Consider the following 20,496-nt stretch of genomic DNA (forward strand, 5'->3'; position numbering starts at 1 on the left):
ACAAACACACACAAAAATTCTAGCCAATGATTTTTGGAATTCTATTCTTTAAAAAGAACTTAGCCTAGATTTTTAGAAGATTTACTTCCTCTTTTTTGACTGGGTACCAAGAATTAATTGAATATTTTTATCTAAATAGATGGTTTTTACAATTTTTTACTTTTATTTATTGATTCATTATTATTAGTTACTTTACAAGATTATGTAGCATTAAAAACAACTTTTCTATAAGTATCCTTGTGGTTTACAATACACGTCCAATCTCTTCCCATGTCCCAAAACTCTATCCTAGAGATAAAACCCTATTCATTATGCCTTTAACTGAAGAAAAATAAAGTTCTGCATCCTGATTTTGATCAATACACCACTAAGCCATAATCTGATTAACCATGATTTATACTTATTTGAATTAAGATGATATAAAATGCCACAAGCAAACTGCATCCAAAATATGCATGTTTCACATTCAAATACATCTCAATTAACTAAATGCCATTTGATTACAGTAGCAGATTTCTGTATAACTATCTCACCATTTTACAAAATTGACATCTCTACCAATGGTAGTTGTATATGTACATGCACTATGGGTGGTTCCCCTCCTTACCTACAATTTTTACATACTTCCCCTATTTATTACATTTATTATTTTCTAAGAAAACATCACCCATAATATATCTTCATTAATACTGCCAATATTTTTCAAGTCAACTATAAATTGTTTATTAAAAAACAAGTGTGCAAGCATAGTGGAAAAATTCTGATTAAAAAAAAGGGAACCAAGCCTGAGTATACAGCAGAAGGAGAAAAGTTCAAGGAGCAACCAGTCCACAAACATGAGGCATCAGCTTTAGAAAATTAATAAAATTATTTATTCTTTTTTATTTATTAGATATGAATCTGCCTTTCTATAGAATGTCAAGGCAGTTTACATAGTATTCCTCCTTCAATTTGTTGCCACAACCACAAACCTGTGAGATTCATTGGAATGAAACAGTGACTAGTCTACAATCTTGCAATGAGTTTCCATGGCTGAGGGAAAACCTGAATCTCAGTCTCTCCAGTCTTAGGCCAATGCCATAGCCATCGTATTTCTGTCTTCTGTCTACTTATCTCTGTAGTGATTAAACATACAGTTAATGTTGGGATTATTTGATCTAGATAGCCTGTATAAACCTGTTGACAAAATTAATCCACACTCCTGATAACGTAGTCTCAACCTTACCACAACTGATACCACACTTAGTATTACTATTTAACATCTCAAGGATGCAGGAAGTGGTTGCTGTGCAGAAGAAAGGAACAGTAATATAAAAACTGTTTAGGTGACAGTTAAAGTAAGTGGTTGGAAAGGCATGAAGGAGGATCAGAGGTGAAAAAGAGACCACTAAAGTCAGAAAAGTAAATGTTATGGGGCTCTCAGAATGAGGGTAAAGCTATAAGCAGAAAAGAAAACAACTGGAACAAATCTTGCTTTGCAATGAAGTACGAAAAAAAAAAGGAACACATTGTGGCTGAATTTATAGCCTGCCACTAAGTTAACAATAAATTGGCTGGGTTCACACAACATTCTAAGTCCCAAAGAACTCTACTTGCAGCCAGTATACAACTCCAAGCTGGAGAAAGCTGAAGTAGAGGGGTTAGTAAGAGACAGAATGAGCAAGAAATAAAATAGTTTGAGTTAAGACTCATCACGATGATAAGAAGGGAGGAAAGTCGTGTGTGGAAGAGAGGAGAAGGATCCTTGTGATTGGGAGACTGGAGGGAAAGAAATACAGGAGTCACTTGAGAAGGTGAGGTGGGCTATGATGGGACAGAGACGAGAGACCGCAGTGATGGGTGGCTGAAGCCAGAAGTCATTGTGAAAAGCGATGGTGGCTAAGGAGGTGGGGACATTGGGCCAAGGAGAAGAAGAGACCCCGGGGGGGGGGGAGCAGGAGGCCGAGGGGCTGGTAGGAAGGCAGCTGAGCCAGAGAGGGAGAGAAAAGGCGAAGGAGGGTTTCCAGGATGCGGGCGAGGAGAGCGACAATTAAGGTAGTAGAAAACGGAGGGATTAACTCAGGGTGGGCACGGGGAAGGTAAGAAGCGCCCGTGGGAAGTGAGGGGCGGATAAAGTGGGGCTCCTCTCCTTCCAAGCCCACCACCTCTCCTTCCTTCCCTCGCTCTCTCTGCGGCCTGCATTCCTGTCCGCTTCCCACGCCCCCCTTTGCTTCCAGGTCGAGGCAGGATTAGCAGGCCGCGCCGGCGCCGGCGCCCCCACCCGGCCTTCCCTTTCTCACCCTCTGTCGACTCCGAAGCCGGGGTCTCCCCGGGCTGGGCCATGACCAAGCCAGCTCGTCCTCGTCACGCCGAGGCCGGGTCCGCTACGTCAGGAGACGAAGCCGAACGCATCTTGACAGGCGGAGGGGGCGGGGAATCGGCGGCGGCGGCGGGAAGGAGGGACCGCGAGCGCCTACGCATGCGCCCGGTGGCGCCGAAGGCTGTTGCGGGGAGGCGGGGTACCGTGCTTTGGGAACAGAGCCTAGTGGGGAATGGAAGCTGCTGCAGCTCTCTGCTGTCAGGGTGATGGAAGTGGCTGCCAAGTTGGGGAAAACTGAATTAAAAAGCGGGGATGAAGATTCAGTGTCTCGTTGGGATGATGTGTTTTGGAATAGAAGTTTATATATTATTATTATTATTATTATTAATAATAATAATAATTTTGGGGTCCTTGGGGTTAACTAAGAAAAATAAAGTGAATGTGATTGTTCTCAACCAGAGATAAGTTTATCACAGATGGCAGTCAGAAATCTCAGTTCGAGTTGGAACATAGGAAATGAATAAATAATGTGGGACCTAGATAAATTGTCAAAAAGTTAATTAAAATAAATTCTGTACAACAGTGGAACAGTCTACCTAGATACAAAAATTGTGGGTACTCTGCCTCTGAAATTCTGGAACAAGAGCCTGGATATCATCCCTGAGGACAGTTTGATTGACATTCCTGCACACTGCAGAATCTGGGCTAGATGATCCTTGCGATTCATTTCTACTCTACAATTCTGTGTTTTTATGATTTAACACTCTTCAAAAATAATAAGTACAGTAATAGATTACCTGTAAACATATTCCTGTCCTTCATGGGTATTTTCCTATTATGGTGAGTGAGAAATTGGTTGGATTTAAAATATGAAAAACTGAGGACTGCTGGTCTAATTTACCCCTTATATTTGTCTTGTTCTTCTGAAACCATGGAAAATCAGGCTCACCTTAATGATTGGCCCCCAAATTTTAGAGATGCAGTTGAGGCCCCTGGGTCTGTAAAACAGTCCAGGCAGCATCCTTAATTGAGTTCAATGAAGTTACCACAGATAAGTATATATCAGAGTTTAGCAGCAGCAAATCTGAACACATATGTCATACCAAACCACTGTAGGAAGACCCCCCCCCCCCGGAGAAAGAAATATTTTGAGGAATATTAAAAAGGCAGAATATTATATTTCCCCAAAGGAACAATAGAAAATCTTAGGCAGAAACCACCCACCAAGTCTCTCTGCCCCAAGAGAAACCAGTTCTGTAGAAATGCAGATTTGATCATCCTTTCAGAAAGCCTGGAGCCAGGAAGCTTGGAGCTGATGGGATTAGAAAGACGAAGATCCGTAGAAACAACAACCCTTCACCCAAAAAATCCAACACAGGACATAGCCATCAGTCACAGCCCCAGGGAAGCAGGACATGACCTTTAAGACATAATAGGCTTAGCCTATCACCATTAGAATACCAGAAAGGCACACTGAACCTCAGGTCAAAGTTCATGCCACATGAACAGAAACAATTCCAAACACAAAAGCCCAAGAAGGTAAAAAAAAACAAAAACCACCACTCCCAGCTCCTTGTGATCAGCTGTCCCAGAGCTATATTTCTGTCTGGTTCTGCAACTCAATAAACAAGAATCTTCTTTTCTAAAGCAGTCTCCATTTTGTGTATTCCAGGCTTGGATTGGATCCAGATGAAGATTTTTCTTTCAACACCACCTTGCACAAATGCTTAGATAAAGATAGATATGAGTTTGCAGTTGTATAGTTGAGAAAGGCAACCCTGAAATGTTGGCATCCTAGCTAGTAAATTCTTTATTTTGTCTTGATGGTTAAACATACCTCCTGTCACAAGGATGAGATGGAGAGAAAAATTTAAGAAAGGATGTTGGGATTCAGTAAGGCTGAACATCATGTTCTTAAATGCAATAGAGGTCTAATTATAAACTGAAAAATATAGATACCTTATCTGTTTTCTCTGCTTGCAGATGTCACAGTAATTAGAACTATATTATCAACATAGAAATGTTATTGTTATTTTAGAAGCAAAAAGATTATGAGAAGTTGGCTTGCATGCATAATCATAGATCCATTGCATTATTTGTAACAGTACGTTATTCTACAAATTTGGTATGGAAAATTTATCGTTCTGAGGAGTAATCCCAAGTGATTTCTAAGACAGCAGATAGGTCCTTGTTATTGCATGCACTGGAGTGCCAAGAGGAAAAAATGATTTAGTGTAATTTTTATTTTAATGCAATACTATTAATATATCTGCTCCATATGTATTTACTTATTTTCTCCTCCTAACATATTAAAATTTGTGATTTAGATGGCAACGCCTGAAGTGGTTTTATGGACATTATCCAGGATTTTTTGAGGGCTGTCTACACCCCTGAGATCTCAAGTGAAAGACTATTTCTGTAAAGTAGGATATAGAGGAATGTGTTTGGAGAACAGCTTAAAGCATGAGTATACCTGGACATTGGTATGAGCTAAAGTTTGAGCTTATTATGTAAGCCATAAAGGTGGTGAAGCAGAATTACCTTCCATACTTTTACTCCATTGGCAAAATGTTGACCAACTGCATTATTTAAGGTGCCCCAGATTTTTATATAAGGATTGGCCAGAAGAAGAAACAAGCTATTACAGTCTTGGTAAAATAGTTCTTATCTGGTCCAAGCTGGAAACTAGATGAGTTGAGATATTGATGATTTTTTAGTTGTAGATCTCAAGGAAGAGGACCAAGTTCTCTAGTGTTGCTCTGCCATTTGTGCATTGGGTCCCTGGCCTCCCTGGGAAGAGATTAAAAGTTGGATCCAGGTTGTAGTCAGTGCTTCTTTGAAGGAAGAGGACATTCCAGCCATTCAAGGCTGTCCTGGATCCCATGGAAAGAACAACTTTCATCTTATATACACCCACCTTTTCTTGAAGAGGCTTGGGAGAAAGTAGTAGGGCTCTACCAGTTTGAATTCAGGCCTGACTATGAGTAATAGTTACATAGATTACTTATCTTAGTAAGATGTGAAAGGAGGAAGCATTACATCTTGTGCTCCTTAGCAGTTTTTGATAATGTCAGCCAGTATTTTTCTGGTTGGTTCCAATCAACCTCCACATTCTTTTCATTCATTCCATTTGAAGATTAGTGTTATATTTTTATCACAATCCAGTACTTCTGCAGTACTGGAGCCAAGAAACATGTTCTTTTTCCTCTTTGTATCCACCATGCTTGAAATCTAGAGCTAATACCTATGAATTTTCTGACCTCAGTTGTGTTAAACTTAGTTTAAGAAATTATTTTTTAGGGTTTACATAACACACTGAGCTATTAGCTTGTAAAGACATAAGCTAGGTTCTCTCAGTGTGCAAGATAAAATGTAGTTGGCTAGCTTGTAAATCAGTGTTATCATATAAACACAGATCCCTTCTACAAATTATGAGAATTTCATCTGCATTTCTACAAGGAACACAATTAAATTCCGTTGATATTTTTTTTCATTTCCAATTCAATCAAAGGAATTATATCAGATCTTTAGGGTCTCCCATATCTGAATGTTAACCTGGCAAGCCTGTTTTCTAAAATGTGAACTTGGGCATAGTTTTATTGTTGTTGTGCTGGTAATTCCAGATTCCTCAAGGATTGTACAGTGCAGTTTTTCAACAAAGGTTTGAATAAAACAAGTCTGTCAATTTACAGCTTTGGAACTGTATCCCACAAATGCCCCAAAACAATGTCAGCTCTTTTTTATCCTCTACTCTAATGAAATCAGAAATAAAAATGATGCATGTACATTGCTAAGCAAAGACATATTTATTAGCATCTTTCTTATTAATACTATTTTGTTGTGGAAACTTAGGTAAGCCGCAGGATTCTCATGAGAGGCTGGTGTATACCTTTTAAACTGCCAAGGATCATTCCAGCAACAGCTCCATAAATTTGGTTTTTATCCTCAAACAATAGTTTGCTTGCAATCATAAATTATCTTAATCTATCCTGCCTCCCAGATATTTTATGTGATTGAAAATCTTTGCAAAAAACATTTAGAGATGTAATTTCCCTCCTCTTGTCTAAAAGGTTCCATGTGGATGCATGTTCTGAATAGATGGAAAGCAGATGAGACACCTCCCCAAATGCTGAAAACAAATGTACTAGTAGTTAATGTTCCTTGCATTGACTATAAATTGAAATAGATTCAAAACTCATGATCTCATTTGAAAGCTGTCTGTATTAAGAGCCTGAAAGCATTCTTTCATTCCTCTGTAAGAAGTGTTCACTGAAGACTTTGATATTTCATGAACCTGAAAATTTTGTTTCTTCCTGCAAAAAATATTGATAGAAACTAATTATTGAAAAATACTAACACTCAAATTTTAGTTTAGGTTGGAGAAGCATTTATGGTGAAATTCCCATGTTAGCAAAATCTGCTAGTACACCATGAGAAATTAATCAAAACTCAAAAAAAAAAAAGCTATGTTTAATAGTACATAGACTAAAAAAGGAATCTGTTCTTATCTCAGTGATTTACTTCTCTGGATTTATCTTTTTCCAGCTAGTGGTTATTTCTGAAATGGCAATGAATGGAAAATTCCTTCTCTCCCCAATACTGTACAGGCATAAGAGAACCGTGAAAAGAACCTACTGATTGCAATATGGCAAGAGCAGTTTTTGAAATTTGCCCCTTTGCAGTAAGGACACATGGAGTCGAAACATTATTATATGTTGTATAAACAGTAGAAACAGAGAACCCACATTCCCATACTTAACAATGAGTTCTTTTTTTCCAGGCAGCTTATTAAAAAAAATATTTAGCCTAACTGCGGAACAAAAACTGAACTGGTGAAGAATCTCAACTGGGCTCACACAGGCCTATCTAGAGCGTATCCTGGAGTCTCACAAAATGACTTGTTGCAAGTTTTAATTTCAGTTTCTGCAAATTAAAAAGTAAGTAAAGCAATAAATCGCCTGTTGAATTGGCTTAATATATTGTGTGAATACACCATAGGTTGAATTCAAATATCATGCTACCTAGGACTTGTTCTTAGTTTATTTGTTCAATAAAGTACCATTGACTTTGTTCATACTAACTAATGACTACAAAAGATATTTGAAAAATCAAATTAGCATAAGCCAAACTTAACAAAGCACTTGATAATTTAGCTTGATCTATAAACCCAACTGCACTGTCTTGTGCTTACATTATTTTTCATACTTAAATAATAATGTTTGATTAGTCATTTTTAATGTATCAAACCTCTTGTTAAACATTCATTTCAAAGGAGGAGGAAGAGGAGAAGTCACCACTTAGTAAAGGGGGTATTGTACAGCTGGAATGGGTGCAAAAGTGATGTTGCATTTTGTGTAATTTTAAACAGCACAATGGTTTTGGAATATTTGGCGTCTTGTTGCCAAAACAAAACTTGCTGTATTTGTATAAACACTATTCTTAAGATCTTTCTCTTTTAAAGAGGAGAAAAAATATATGTTCCATGTGCCTTTCAGAAAATCAAATAGATATTGCCAAATTGAATGAATGCTGCATCTGAGTTTCCCCAAAGAAGAAACAAGATTGAGAATGTGTTCCAACCCTGCTTCCTGGGAGTCATCTTTTATAGACAATGTACTGTATAAGTTACTTCTCATTACAGCTAGCATAGTTCTTGATTCCTTCTCACACTTTAGAGAGAAAAATGACAATCTGTGACACAGGTATACATTTTGTTTGGTCTTTTAAAGTATTATAATAAGATGACCCCTCCAACTACCTTTACTTGACTCTAATTTGTATAAAAGTTTCATTTATTATCTATAAAAATGTAGAAAAAAATGAAAGTGACTATTTTATAGAGAAAATGAACTTTACTGCATGAGCCTTTGCATGATTAGTTAGTAGATCTCATTTGATTAATAGCCCTTATTTTTGCATGGTCATACTATAACTCAGAGAAGATCCAAGTGTTTTTATCTCTCTGTTAGAATCCTCATAGCAGTTTTCTCTCTAACAAGGTCCAGGTAAAACTACACATGTCTGCAGAACATTTTCATTACATCAGCATGATGTAATCATGATGGACTTTTACCCATGTCAGACTCTTTGTCTTTCTCTAGTACTACTCTAGATGTTTCTTTTGCCAGGACTACTCTATAAACTGAAAAGCCCTTCCAGAAAGTATAGAATATACAGCATACAGAGAATGGCCACTCAGGTGAAATCTAAACCAGGACCATTGTCACCCATTAATTTCAAGTAGCTAAGACCTTATTTCAGACACATGAAAATGATATAAGATTGTTCATGCACTATTTATCATTAAGGAATCCTTGGATGAAATAAACCAAAGCACACTTAATGTTCCTGGGAGGAAACTTTGGTCTCCGATAGTTAATGATTTCACAAATTTTCCTGCTATTACTGATAATGTTAAACACATTGAAGCTTCTGCTCAACTACAGGTAGGCAAGGGATTCAAATATAAGTAAGGAAACAATGTTAATCAGCTCTCTGATCTCATTCTTACAGTTAAAGAGCCAGCTGCTTTATCAAGCATAGATGAAGAAAAGCAGGAAGATGATACCAAACCAGAGTTGACTTTGTCAATTTTAAATAAGTGGTTACAGCACACAACTGAATGATTAGATCGGAGATTGATCCTTTTCAGAAATGCAGCATGCTTTAGTGGAGCAATGAATGCCAACAGATGTCATGTAAAGAAGATAACAATTAAAGAAGGACACAAACTAATTTTACAATTACAGAATGAAACCATAGATTATAACATTGGACATACTGAAGGATATTTTTAAACAATGGACACAAAACTTAATTTTAATAGTGTCAACAGAGACATCTGCCTCTACGGAGACTGTGTCTAAAACTTGCTACAGTCAACTCGCCACAGGACAACTTGTTGCAGAACAATTCAATTATTTAAAATTATTTCAAAATTATTTAAATTGTCATCCACATTTTATTTTGTCCCTTCTTTGGCGTCCCTTCTTTAATGATTCCATTAGACTATTTTTCAACATTAATGTTACTCTTGTCCCACAGTGAGTTGTCTCGTGGTGAGTTGGCCATGATGAGTTGTCTTACAGAGAGTTGGCTGCAGCAAGCTTGATGCAGGGAGTTGGCCTTGGCAAGCTGGCTGTGGTGGGTTATCGTAGACCCTACTGGGAGTATTTCAGCTCTTTCGCTTTGTCTTCTTAACTACCAGTGAGATTGCTTAATGACTGCAAGCAAGAGTGCCAAAATTGCAAGTCATTGAGCTTATCTACCACTTCGCTGAATGACTGAGATTCTGGTCCCAACTATGGTTGTAAATTGAGGACTACCTGTAAGTGTATAGAGAAGAGAAAGGGGAAGCAAACAATAGGCACTAAAGATTGCCAGACCTAGTAAAATGAAATAAATCATAAGATTTGTCTTAGACCATATTTATGTAAGCTAAACGGGAAGTGTGTAGTGGGGTGCCCCAAGGCTCTGTTCTGGGCCCAGTGCTCTTCAACATCTTCATCAACGATCTGGACGAGGGATAGATGGGGAACTCATCAAATTTGCAGATGACACCAAGCTGGCAGGAATAGCCAACACTCCAGAAGACAGGCTTAGGATACAGGAGGATCTGGACAGACTTGAACACTGGGTGCTATCTAACAAAATAAAATTCAATGGTGAAAAAAGTAAGGTTCTACATTTAGGCAAGAAAAACCAAATGCACAGGTATAGTATAGGGGGTACCTTGCTCAATAGTAGTAACTGTGAGAGGGACCTCGGAGTCCTAGTGGACAATCACTTAAATATGAGCAAGCAGGGTGTTGCAGCTGCCAAAAAAGCCAACACAGTGTTGGGCTGCATTAACAGAGGGATGGAATCAAGATCACGTGAAGTGTTAATACCACTTTACAATGCCTTGGTACGGCCACACTTGGAATACTGCATCCAGTTTTGGTCACCATGATGTAAAAAAGATGCTGAGACTCTAGAAAGAGTACAGAGAAGAGCAACAAAGATGATTAGGAGACTGGAGGCTAAAACATATAAGGAACGGTTGCTGGAATTGGGTATGTCTAGTTTAATAAAGAGAAGGACGAGGGGGGACATGATAGCAGTGTTCCAATATCTCAGGGGCTGCCACAAAGAAGAGGGAGTCAAGTTATTCTCCAAAGCACCTGAAGGCAGGCCAAGAAGCAACGAGTGGAAACTAACCAAAGAGAGAAGCAACCTAGAACTAAGGAGAAATTTTCTGACAGTTAGAACAATTAACCAGTGGAACAACCTGCCTCCAGAAGAGGTGAATGCTCCAACACTGGAAGTTTTTAAAGAAGAGACTGGACAGCCATTTGTCTAAAATGGTATAGGGTTTCCTTCCTCAGCAGGGGGTCAGACTAGATGACTTACAAGGTCCCTTCCAACTTTATTATTATTATTGTGATTGTTGTTGCTATTTAAAAAAACTTAACTATGGTGTGTATAAACCAAAATTAGCTCAGTTTGTACAACATATTATCATAAACCAAGAGTTTTAAACCATAAACGCTAGATTTCACATAATGCACTAAGCCAAATGTAGGCTTAGCTTGACTGTGAACCAGATCTTAATTCAGTATTGCCCGAGGAAAGGACTTTGCTGTTCTTAGAGGCCTAAGAAATCAAACAAGTTCAGGAAGCATGTGGGATCCAAAGCTATGCATTTCTCATTGTGTACAGCACAGTGAATGCTGATCCTCTTATTATACATTCCAAGTCAATACAATTATTCTACATTTGGAAGAAAAATTAATGAGTTTGTAATCATTAAAAAATGCCTAATGAAAACTTAAGTTATTAATAAATAATAGCCATTTATTTCTCCAACATTTATCATATTACTAATTAATAATCAGCATCTCCTCTCTATCCCGGTTCTCATTTACCAAAGTAGTAATATTCTTCAGGAACTTCACAAATTCCATTCTGACATCTTCAGGGTCTTCTTCAAGGCTGGAGTGTATCAATGTCAATCTGTTCAATGGTGAAGCTTCGAAGTTGAAGAGAGAAAACAGTGAATCAGGTCTATAATTTGACAAAGATAACACAAAAATAGGGAAATAAAGGTTATGGGTCTTACGCAAAGTGAGATTCTCTACATCTCCTGCAGTGCCTGGCTTATGATGTGCTATGAGCAAGCACTGATTCTCAAGCAACTGCTGCTGTTGGACAAAACAGGAGTACCACATTTCAATTTCCTTCACGTGGCTTGGCAAGTCTGGATTAAATATAATGACGACACCATGGGAATCTTTCATCAGAGCAGGCCAGCAAGTCTCAAATCTAGAAGTGCAAAAGAAAAAGAATGTTGCTGGAAACAGAATATTGTTTGCTGGAAATTATGCAAACAGCTGCAAATAATGACTGGTTTCACACTGCTTCAAGCCAGTTTTTAAGGTGTTTATATGCCGCCCATCTCATTATCGAAGTATAAAGATTACTATAAAATGTCAAGCACTGTTTGCTAATAACAGCAGTTGTCTTCATATACCACAGCATTTCTCAACTTCAGCAACTATGAGTGAACTTCAACTTCCAGAATTGTTGCCAGGGGAATTCTGCGAATTGAAGTTTACATATCTTAAAGTTGATGAGGTTGAGATATATAAAACCAACAAACCAAATTATAATTTAATTAAACTTTAGTGATATATGTGTTCATATCTCAGTCTTCCTACAGGCCAACATAATTCATAGGGTGGTTGTGGCTTGAATAATGGGAGACAAATTCTCATTGTGACATTTTAAATTCTCCAAAAATAAGCAGTGAGGGATATAATTGCAATAATAAATAATTTAAAAAAATTATGTGCCTTGAGCATATCTCCTTTCAGAACATAATCTACAAGCTTGTTCATCATGCTAATACCCTCCAGTTTTAGAAACTACTTGTCTGCAACAAGGTGCCTCTTTATTTGTGGAGGTTTTCTGTGATTTAAAAAAACTGGTTTATTAATCTATGTATCATACCGATACAGTCTCTGTTTCAAATCATAATTTCTAACTCTATTTTGCTAGTTTAATGCAAATCTTCCATCAATTCAGCTGGTTCCTTAGTTTAATGATCTGGCACAGGTTATGAATGGACCTATACCAAGAGAGCTGGCAAGGCGTATAAGAAACTTGCTCACTTTTGATCACCTCCACAATCCCACAGTTCAAACCGACATCCTGGTCCTTTGCTGTTTCCATTGAAATGTGGCTTCTCATATTCTAAAATCCTAAAATTTAAAAACAGGAACCACATTTGAGTAAATAAAGCAGGCATGCTAGAGAAAAAGGAACCCTGATTTGTATACTGCCAGAATATTTTTCAGATGAACTGTACTGTATTGTATTACTTGCCATGGTTAATTTCTCTTCCTTCCAATTGAAGCCTAGCTAGAACTCTCTCAGGCATTCAATCTTCTCTGCCCATTGGCTAACATCAGCCACTATTAACTCTTGTTTCAACAGAAAGAGGGATTCATAGTCTTGGATTTATGCATTAGCCTGTCAGTTAAGAGCTGCATGCAGACAAATGTACTAGTATGGAATTTGCATGAAAGGGGCAATGGAAGACTAGACTATTCCCTGCATCCTGAGATTAACAAATCAAACAGGGTGCCAGAGAATGCAAACTCCTTATGTTCTCAGCAGAAAAATGCAACAATCTCATGTGAGCCACACATTTGGCAAACCTTTCTTTAGGATAGTAACTTTGGGAAGATTTATGTACAAGCAAGATAATCACATTCATTTCTGCAGTGACCCACATGTATTAGACTGGATATGTATTAAATGTCAAAATTTCATTATTGAAGAAGTTACTTAGAACAGGTAGTCATCAACTTACAACTATTCATTTAGGCCCTGTTCAAAGGTATAGTGACACTGAAAAAGAAGTTACTTAATAACTGCCTTGTTTAGCAATGGAAATTCTGGTCCTAATTGTGTTATAAGTCAAGGACTGCCTATAAATCAGTATGATCTAAGATGTTTTCAGACAGGGAGAAATGAATAACAATGAGTTTAATGAATGGATCCAGACATTTTAAAGCTTGTGTAGTGAGAAGCACAGCAAATTAGCCCATTCTTCCTCACCTTACTCCTTGGGTGGGGATGTAACTGCCAATACCTTCAATGGTCTCTGACAAGAAGTTTGCCAAGACAGATTTTCCAGCCTATCACAAACAAATACAGAAACACAATTACAGAAGCATTAGCAGGAGTAAAATTAGAACAAAGTATTGTGATGCACCTGACAATACCTTTTCATACCTTTTCACGGAACAGAGATATTTTTAATACTGGTTGCAGCTTAAAGAAGGTCCCACTTGGAATTCCTCCCCAATGCGGTCGATATATTTTTAAATAGTTTAGAAATGTGATGCATGAATGATTAGTTTCAAGGGATATTCTGACATTGTTTTTCCCATCCAAGGTGAGAAAGGATTTTTTTTGGATTCCAACTCCCATCTGATTCAACCCAAAATTGGCGATGATTAGAGATCTTGAGAATAAACTTTCTTTAGTAGGTAGTTCTCGATGTACGACTACAATTGAGCCCATAATTTCTGTTGCTAAGTGAGACATTGTTAAATTTTGCCCCATTTTTACTTTTCTTGCCACAGTTGTTAAATGAATCACTGCAGTTGTTAAGTTAATAATATGACTGTTAAGTAAATATGTAAATAAGTAAATATCCTTCTGATTTTGCTTGTCAGAAGGATGCAAAAGGTGATCAGATGACCCCAGGACACTGCAACCGTCATAAATATGAGCCAGTTGCCAAGCATCTGAATTCTGAGCTCATGACCATGGGGACATTGCAAAGATCAGAAGTGTGAAAAACAGCATTTTTAGTGCCATTCATTTACGGTCAGTAAATGAATGGTTGTAAATTGAGGACCACCTGTAATAAGTAGAAACCTGCTGGATCAGATTATCGACGAAAGCAGAGAAGAGAGACTCAGCAGAATATTAAGGAAAAAATCCCTTGCTCACAAAGTTATACTGTTTCTTAACATGAAGGTTGTACAGTACTGTTAATGGCCACTGTCGATTGGAATAGAAAATGCATTGGTCGATTATATCAAACTCGCATCCGGTTTTTCAGCATCCTGTTTCTCACCCTTAGGCAACCCGACGCCTTTGGGAGTCCCCCGAGGCAAGTGAAGGCAATAGAACTCCATCCTTCCCCACCTGGCGATCTTCGAATGAGTTAGGTTAGTAACTCCGGTTTGTCTCGCAGCCTTTCCCGTCCAATTTTAGAAAAGGACGAGGAGTCAAGAGACAAGACCGTGAGACATTTCCTTTCTTTGAGAAGGTCTGGGAAGCACACTCACCTCACTAGGACCTACGAAAAGGACTTTTACTTTTAGCATCCCTTTCGGATTAGGCCATAGAGCCTCGGCCTTGCATAGCAAACCGACCCGACGCTCGAAAGGACCGGAGATCCAGACAGCTCCGCCCAATCCAGCCACGCGCGTGTTGCTAAGCGCGGTTGCTATGGGCGGGAGAAGGAGAGGTTGCACTGACAGTCTCTTTTTGCAAGTCTCGGGGCGGGGAGGGCGGGAGAGAGTTTCTTTATCTTCGTCTGTAATTAAATTATTTGCTTCTGTGGCAGATCGTAATGACTTTTGGTTTAATGGTAACAGAGTATATTCTGACCACGCTTCCCCAAATCACAGAATCACACTGCACTATTTGCTAGGAATACACTCCTAAGACAACATTTTCTTTATTTCCTTTTCCTTTTCTCGTGACTTTATCCCTGCTTTTGCTGAAACAGGCTGTGATTCATGAAAGCCTATGGAATAAGTTGCCAGAAGGGTTTGTAAATTGAATTCTGTGCGATATTGTATCCGAGGAAATATATTTTGTTCCTGTTCCCAAATCCAACCATTTTTCAAAGCAATGCTCAAGTTTCCTGTTTTGTTTTTTGTTTTTTTTTTTAAATCCGACAAGTTAATAAAGAAGAAAATCCTCACTGAACACTTCTGGATGAACTAAGCAGTGATGAGAATCCAAAGGGAGTCCTCTGATGGGTTAAAGTTTGGTGAACAACTGAAAACAATAAGAATAAATGCACAATTTTCACAGTGGAGGGAGATAAGAAACAAAGTCTGCTTTGATTATCTGCTTTGGACTCAGTGTTATTCAACTTATTCAGCTGAATAAGTATCTGGCTCCTAGAATGGTGGAAAGGACACAAATTATGCAAGAAGGTGACGATAGATACATAAGGACTATGATCCAAAATTGTTTCTCTAATCTTGGTGATTGGATCACTATTTAGTGTTAGCTAGGAATTCAGGTTTTTCTTATAAATGATAAGGACTTAACTGGTGTGGTTAACCAAGAAAAAGATTCCGAGTTGTGGTACCTAATTAGTTTAGCAAAATCACCTACATGATATTTTAATGTCTCACAATAAACTGCTTGGCCATTTCTAGAATACAATGCACAATTCTGAATGTCACATCTCAAGAGGGATATTGTGGAGCTGGAGAAGGTGCAGAAAAAGCAGCCCAAAATATAGGAAGGCTTGAAAACCTTAAGAGACAATGGTTGGAGTTGTTTAGCTTAGAGGAAGTATTTTACAAGATTGATTTGTCTTATATTTACCCACAATAAGGAAAGAAAGCCAGTCCTTCCTAAGAGTTGGTTGGTTTATACACCAGAACAAGTCTCTCTCTTAAATGTTGCTCCTTGTCTTTAATTGATAATTCTTGTTCAGTTGAGGGAGGGGGTTGATCACAAACATTTTCCTTGGGCCCAGAATTCTCTCCTAATACCTTTGTTGGTAAATTAACAATAGACATAGAGATAAACTAAGCAATTTATTTATTTACAAAAATAGAGCTAAAATTTAAAAATATAAAGCTGCTTAGAGAGGGCTGTAAAGCACTGTGAAGTCGGGTATAAGTCTAAGACAGTGGTTCTCAACCTATGGGTCGCGACCCCATTTGGGGTCGATCAACCTCTTTTTGGGGGTCGCCAAAGGTGGCGATCCGCCATTTTGTCCCCTCCCGGGGCGCGCCGCGCCTCCAGGGGGGCGGTGCCGCGCACGCGCGCTGCGCATGGGGGGGGCGGCACGCCTCCGGGGGGCGGCGCCGCGCATGGGGGCGGCGCCGCACCTCCGGGGGTTGGCGCCGCGCATGCGTGCTGTGCGTGGAGCGGCGCTGCGCATGCGTGCTGCGCGTGGAGCGGTGCTGCGCATGCGCGCCGCGCGCGGGCCCCGCCCCCATGCGCGCTGCGCCGCGCATGCGCATAACGTTTGTGTGACGGGGGTCGCCGTCACACAAACGTTGAGAACCGCTGGTCTAAGAGCTATTGCTATTGGATAGAATTATTGAAAGTTAGGTAGAATGTTATATAGGGATATGTAGCTGCTGGGGTCTGAAGTGAGAAAGATGCTTCAAGTCCACACTCAGCAGCTCCATAAAGAAATGGAGTCATGCAATCCCATAAAAATTCATATGTGAGTCAAAAAAGCATCAAAAAGGGATTAAGGAAATGACAACAGGGCTATGTAAGTATAATTATGAGAGTCTGATTGCATCTTTCTCAGTTCTGAAAGTTGGTCCACTCCTCTGTAAGATAACTTAAGTAGAGGATGAACACAACTGTCATTGCTATTGCTAAGAAATATTTAATCCACTCAACAGTAATTGCATTTCTGTGGACAATTTACACAATGATTTAAATCATAAAACAGTAAAATGATAAAACAGTAAATCATTAGAAATATATCTACCATATATGATTATCATCTTAACCTTTAACCACAAGTCTTGTCAGGGCAGAAAATAAAAAATGAGATGGTAGAGTTGTTTACTGCTCAGAAATTGAGAACAATCTTTGGACAAATGTAGTAATAGGCAGCACTCTTTTGGATATATCTATAGGTATCTATAGATATATAATATTAGTATACACACTTATATCAGTTATAGTTTACCAAACTGGGAGAAGTGTGCAGCAAGGCAATCAGAGAGCAGACAAAATTGGCTTTGCTTTCAGATTCATATTTATATATTCTGTATGTTGTTATGTCATGTTACTCTTTTTGGATTTATTGTTTGCTTTTTGTTGTTGCACACCACCCTAGAGTTACAATGAACTGAATACATAAATAAATGTCACTTAGGAAGACTACTCTTTGTTTGCACTCTCAAACAAATTCTATTTTTTAAAAACAAAATCTATGTTTTATTTTACTTGTGTTTATAGAACTGGCTCAAAGAGCATGCTGTTTCTTCTCAAGTGAATATTTCACTGAATTGATTCTTTCTTGGAAACACAATACTGTATTCTTGGTCTGCAGTGTGAATACTGCAGATTCTGACTTTTCCAAAATGTTGTCCAGATTTCTCTTTACCACACAAGGGTTGGTGGTAAAGAAATGGCAGAAAAAATAAAACAGTGATTGCATCAGAAGTAGTAAAAGTTTTCAACTGAAAACCTAGAAAGAGGGGTACCCAAAAGGACACTCAGAGCCGTTTCCCTTTCTTTATAAAGCAATTGCTAATATAAAAACTGATAGAGCAACAGTAGCCCCTAGTGGCTGAGTGTATTCAAATTAATTTCCCTTCTCTCTGTTGCCCTTAATACGACTGACAGGTTTTCATTGTGTGTAGCAGTCCCCTCTCCCACTTTTCTCCAGTCCTCTCCTGTGTTCTGTTTTTTGTTAGGATAGAAATATGAAACAGTGTCCCACCCATCTCTCTCTCTCCCCCCCCCCAGCATTATCTGGGTCAGGGAGCAGAATGCTGGATTTCTTGCTGATTTAGCCTGTGAGTGGGTGGGCTATACACTTCCTGACTTGCTGGCACCCTGATTTCCAGTACACTTTCTCTCTTTTTGTTTTAAAGGAGAAAGTCATCTAGTTGGTGACAAGGCAGTGACTTCATTGCAAGGCGATGACTTCATTGCATTCGATAACCTGACCCTTGTCTGTGCAACTCAATACTTCCTTAGGAATAATACTTCTTCAAGTTTAGCTCCGCTCCGGGGTGGTTTGTGCAGTTATTTACTTCTGGAGCAGCTCATTCATCAGGTAGTTTATTCATAGTTCATTCCCTTGAAATCCTCTGGCATGAGCAAATAGTGCGGAAGGGATTCTCCAACACTTCTTGGTAAAGTGGTCTCATTCTTACCATGACCCCGGTGGAGTCTTTGAAGGTGGAGGGCAAAAAAGTCAAGATGGCAGCGGTGATTGCCCAATTGAAGCCCTGCCCCTTTCTTATGTGCACTATGATGTACGTAAAAATGGGCAAAGCTTCAGTTATGTGGTTGTGATTACCATTTTGACAAACACCGTTCTTCAGGTGCTGAGACTGTGTAACTTAAACAGCCCAAATAGCCCAATATGAATTTGATAGGTCATCATGTTTTTTCCCCTCCTTTTTCAACATTTTAACGCATATATTGTGACACCAATTCTTCTTTATTCATAATTTTCACTGTATTTTAATAAGTTTTATTCTATTATTGATTCATTGAAATAATTCATTTGAAATAATCACATACAAAACCAAAAAAATTATATTAAATAAATAAGAAGGAGAAAAAAATTACATGAGGAACCTAGGGTTTCAAGCATGGCAATTCTTTTAAAAAAAATATCAAAGTTCCTAAAACTAGGAAGTGAGGATTACATCTTCATAGTGGATACAAAACCAGTTGCGGTAACATCACTCTCATAATAAAGATATTGTGTTTTGTTGTAGGCAATTCCATAACTGACAGTCTGAAAGGCCTTATAGATGTGGTTTTGCCATCAGCACGAGGACCTGGGCATATGATAGAACAATGGCAATGTTGATGGATATTACCTGTGCCCTATGGTTTTTGTGTGGCATTTTTAAAAAAATTACAGCTTTGTTTTGGATCATTTTTGGCTTTTTAAATAGTTTTTAATTGCTGTGAGCCAACCAGAGTTATACATTTAAAATGTGTAGCTATAGAAATTGAAACAATATGTTATAAATAAATACAATTCATTTACCAAGATTACTCACTTTTCTGGATATGGGCAATACAAACAAATGAACCAAACGGGCAGACAATTCACACAAGGTACTAAGAAACCCCCCCCTCCAAATCATTGTATGTTGATAAAATGCAGCAATTAGATTTCACACTGATCTAGTTGAGTGAGATGGGTAAGGTCAGCCATTGACTGTCTTAAGGTGATGAATAATAGGACAGAAAACTGGATAGACGAAGGTGGAGCTGAATATCCCTAGTATCCCTGTAATGCTTTCTGGAAGTGACCGTGTGAGACAGGAGGAAGAACTGGAGCCTAGATGGTCTGATTAATGAAATCTGAGTCCAAGGGATGGAGGTGAATAAAGCATCTCAGAAACGACCCTCCTTAATTTTTATAAGAGTAAAAGTAAGGAAAGGGAAAGATATGTTCAGATTTACAAAATTCTGTTACTGTAACCTTACCATATGGCATAAAGGTAGTTGTCAGGCCCAAGCCCAAAGACAACACAGTAAATTCCAATCAAGGGCAATTCTTTACTTGCTTATACCTGCTAGAGACAGAATCTTACTAGAGTAAAGCTATAACCTTCTAACCTATAGATATATAGGTAGTCCTCGATTTACAGCCAGTCACCTAGCGACCATTCAAAGTTATGATGGAATCCCTACCCCCAAACTACTTATGACCTGATTTCAAAGTTACAACGCTGCACCACCCCACAGTCTACATGATTGCATTTTGGGTGCTTGGCAACCAGCTCACCCTTACAACATTATCTGCCATCATGTGACCATGATTTTTGACATTTTGGCCAGTTTAATGCATTTATTTTGGGGTTTTTTTGCAAAGAAACAAACAAACACCATCCATTGGGGTTTTTCTCTGGAATTTACTGCCTCTTCCCTGAGAAACAGTGGTGCTTAGATTTCTCTCCGCCCCCCTGCACATGTTCCTTCTCCAGATGCACATGGCATGACATTAATAATTATTACTCAGGGTTTGTGCTTCTGATCTGGACAACCTCAAAGGGATGACAATTCCCTAGAACCCAAGTCTCTTCCAGGTCTCCCTTATCTCTATTTATTGACATATTACATAAACCTTTCCCCCAATTTAGATCTCACAAGGGTCCCTAAAATGTGGGAGTAGATTGATAGCAGTTGGAACTACTGCCCTTCTCCTTCTGGATATTGTCTGC

At 38.6% G+C, this 20,496-nt stretch overlaps 2 protein-coding genes across 5 annotated transcripts in view; both read right to left on the minus strand.

The window, feature by feature from the left end:
• The window catches only part of LOC120317610 (rab GTPase-binding effector protein 1-like), an 86,919-nt gene extending 84,489 nt beyond the window's left edge, over positions 1-2,430 (minus strand). For both annotated transcript variants that reach the window (XR_005559279.1, XM_039364329.1), the window contains exon 1: positions 2,280-2,430. Coding sequence is in view for 1 of the 2 variants with exons in the window: in XM_039364329.1 (XP_039220263.1) it covers positions 2,280-2,322 (43 nt within the window). In the remaining variant the exon portion in view is untranslated. The remainder of the gene's footprint in view (positions 1-2,279) is intronic.
• A 3,751-nt stretch (positions 2,431-6,181) lies between these two features.
• On the minus strand, positions 6,182-14,801 carry LOC120317611 (intraflagellar transport protein 22 homolog). Of its 3 annotated transcripts, none has more exons than XM_039364332.1 (6): positions 14,647-14,801; positions 13,403-13,482; positions 12,451-12,540; positions 11,400-11,602; positions 11,206-11,309; positions 6,182-6,612 (listed from the first exon to the last, which is right to left on the minus strand). In XM_039364332.1, the coding sequence occupies exons 1-6, from the start codon at positions 14,683-14,685 to the stop codon at positions 6,586-6,588; spliced, it is 543 nt and encodes a 180-aa protein (XP_039220266.1). In that variant the 5' UTR covers positions 14,686-14,801; the 3' UTR covers positions 6,182-6,585. The 3 variants fall into 3 exon arrangements, with proteins under 3 accessions (XP_039220266.1, XP_039220265.1, XP_039220264.1); XM_039364331.1 differs by lacking the exon at positions 6,182-6,612 and adding an exon at positions 10,214-10,271; XM_039364330.1 differs by lacking the exon at positions 6,182-6,612 and having other exon boundaries at positions 10,964-11,309.
• Positions 14,802-20,496: the final 5,695 nt, after the last annotated feature.

The sequence above is a fragment of the Crotalus tigris genome, unplaced genomic scaffold (genome assembly GCF_016545835.1).
Source record: "Crotalus tigris isolate CLP2741 ecotype Arizona unplaced genomic scaffold, ASM1654583v1 scf7180000019752.108439, whole genome shotgun sequence".
In the NCBI taxonomy this organism is placed as follows: Eukaryota; Metazoa; Chordata; class Lepidosauria; order Squamata; family Viperidae; genus Crotalus; species Crotalus tigris.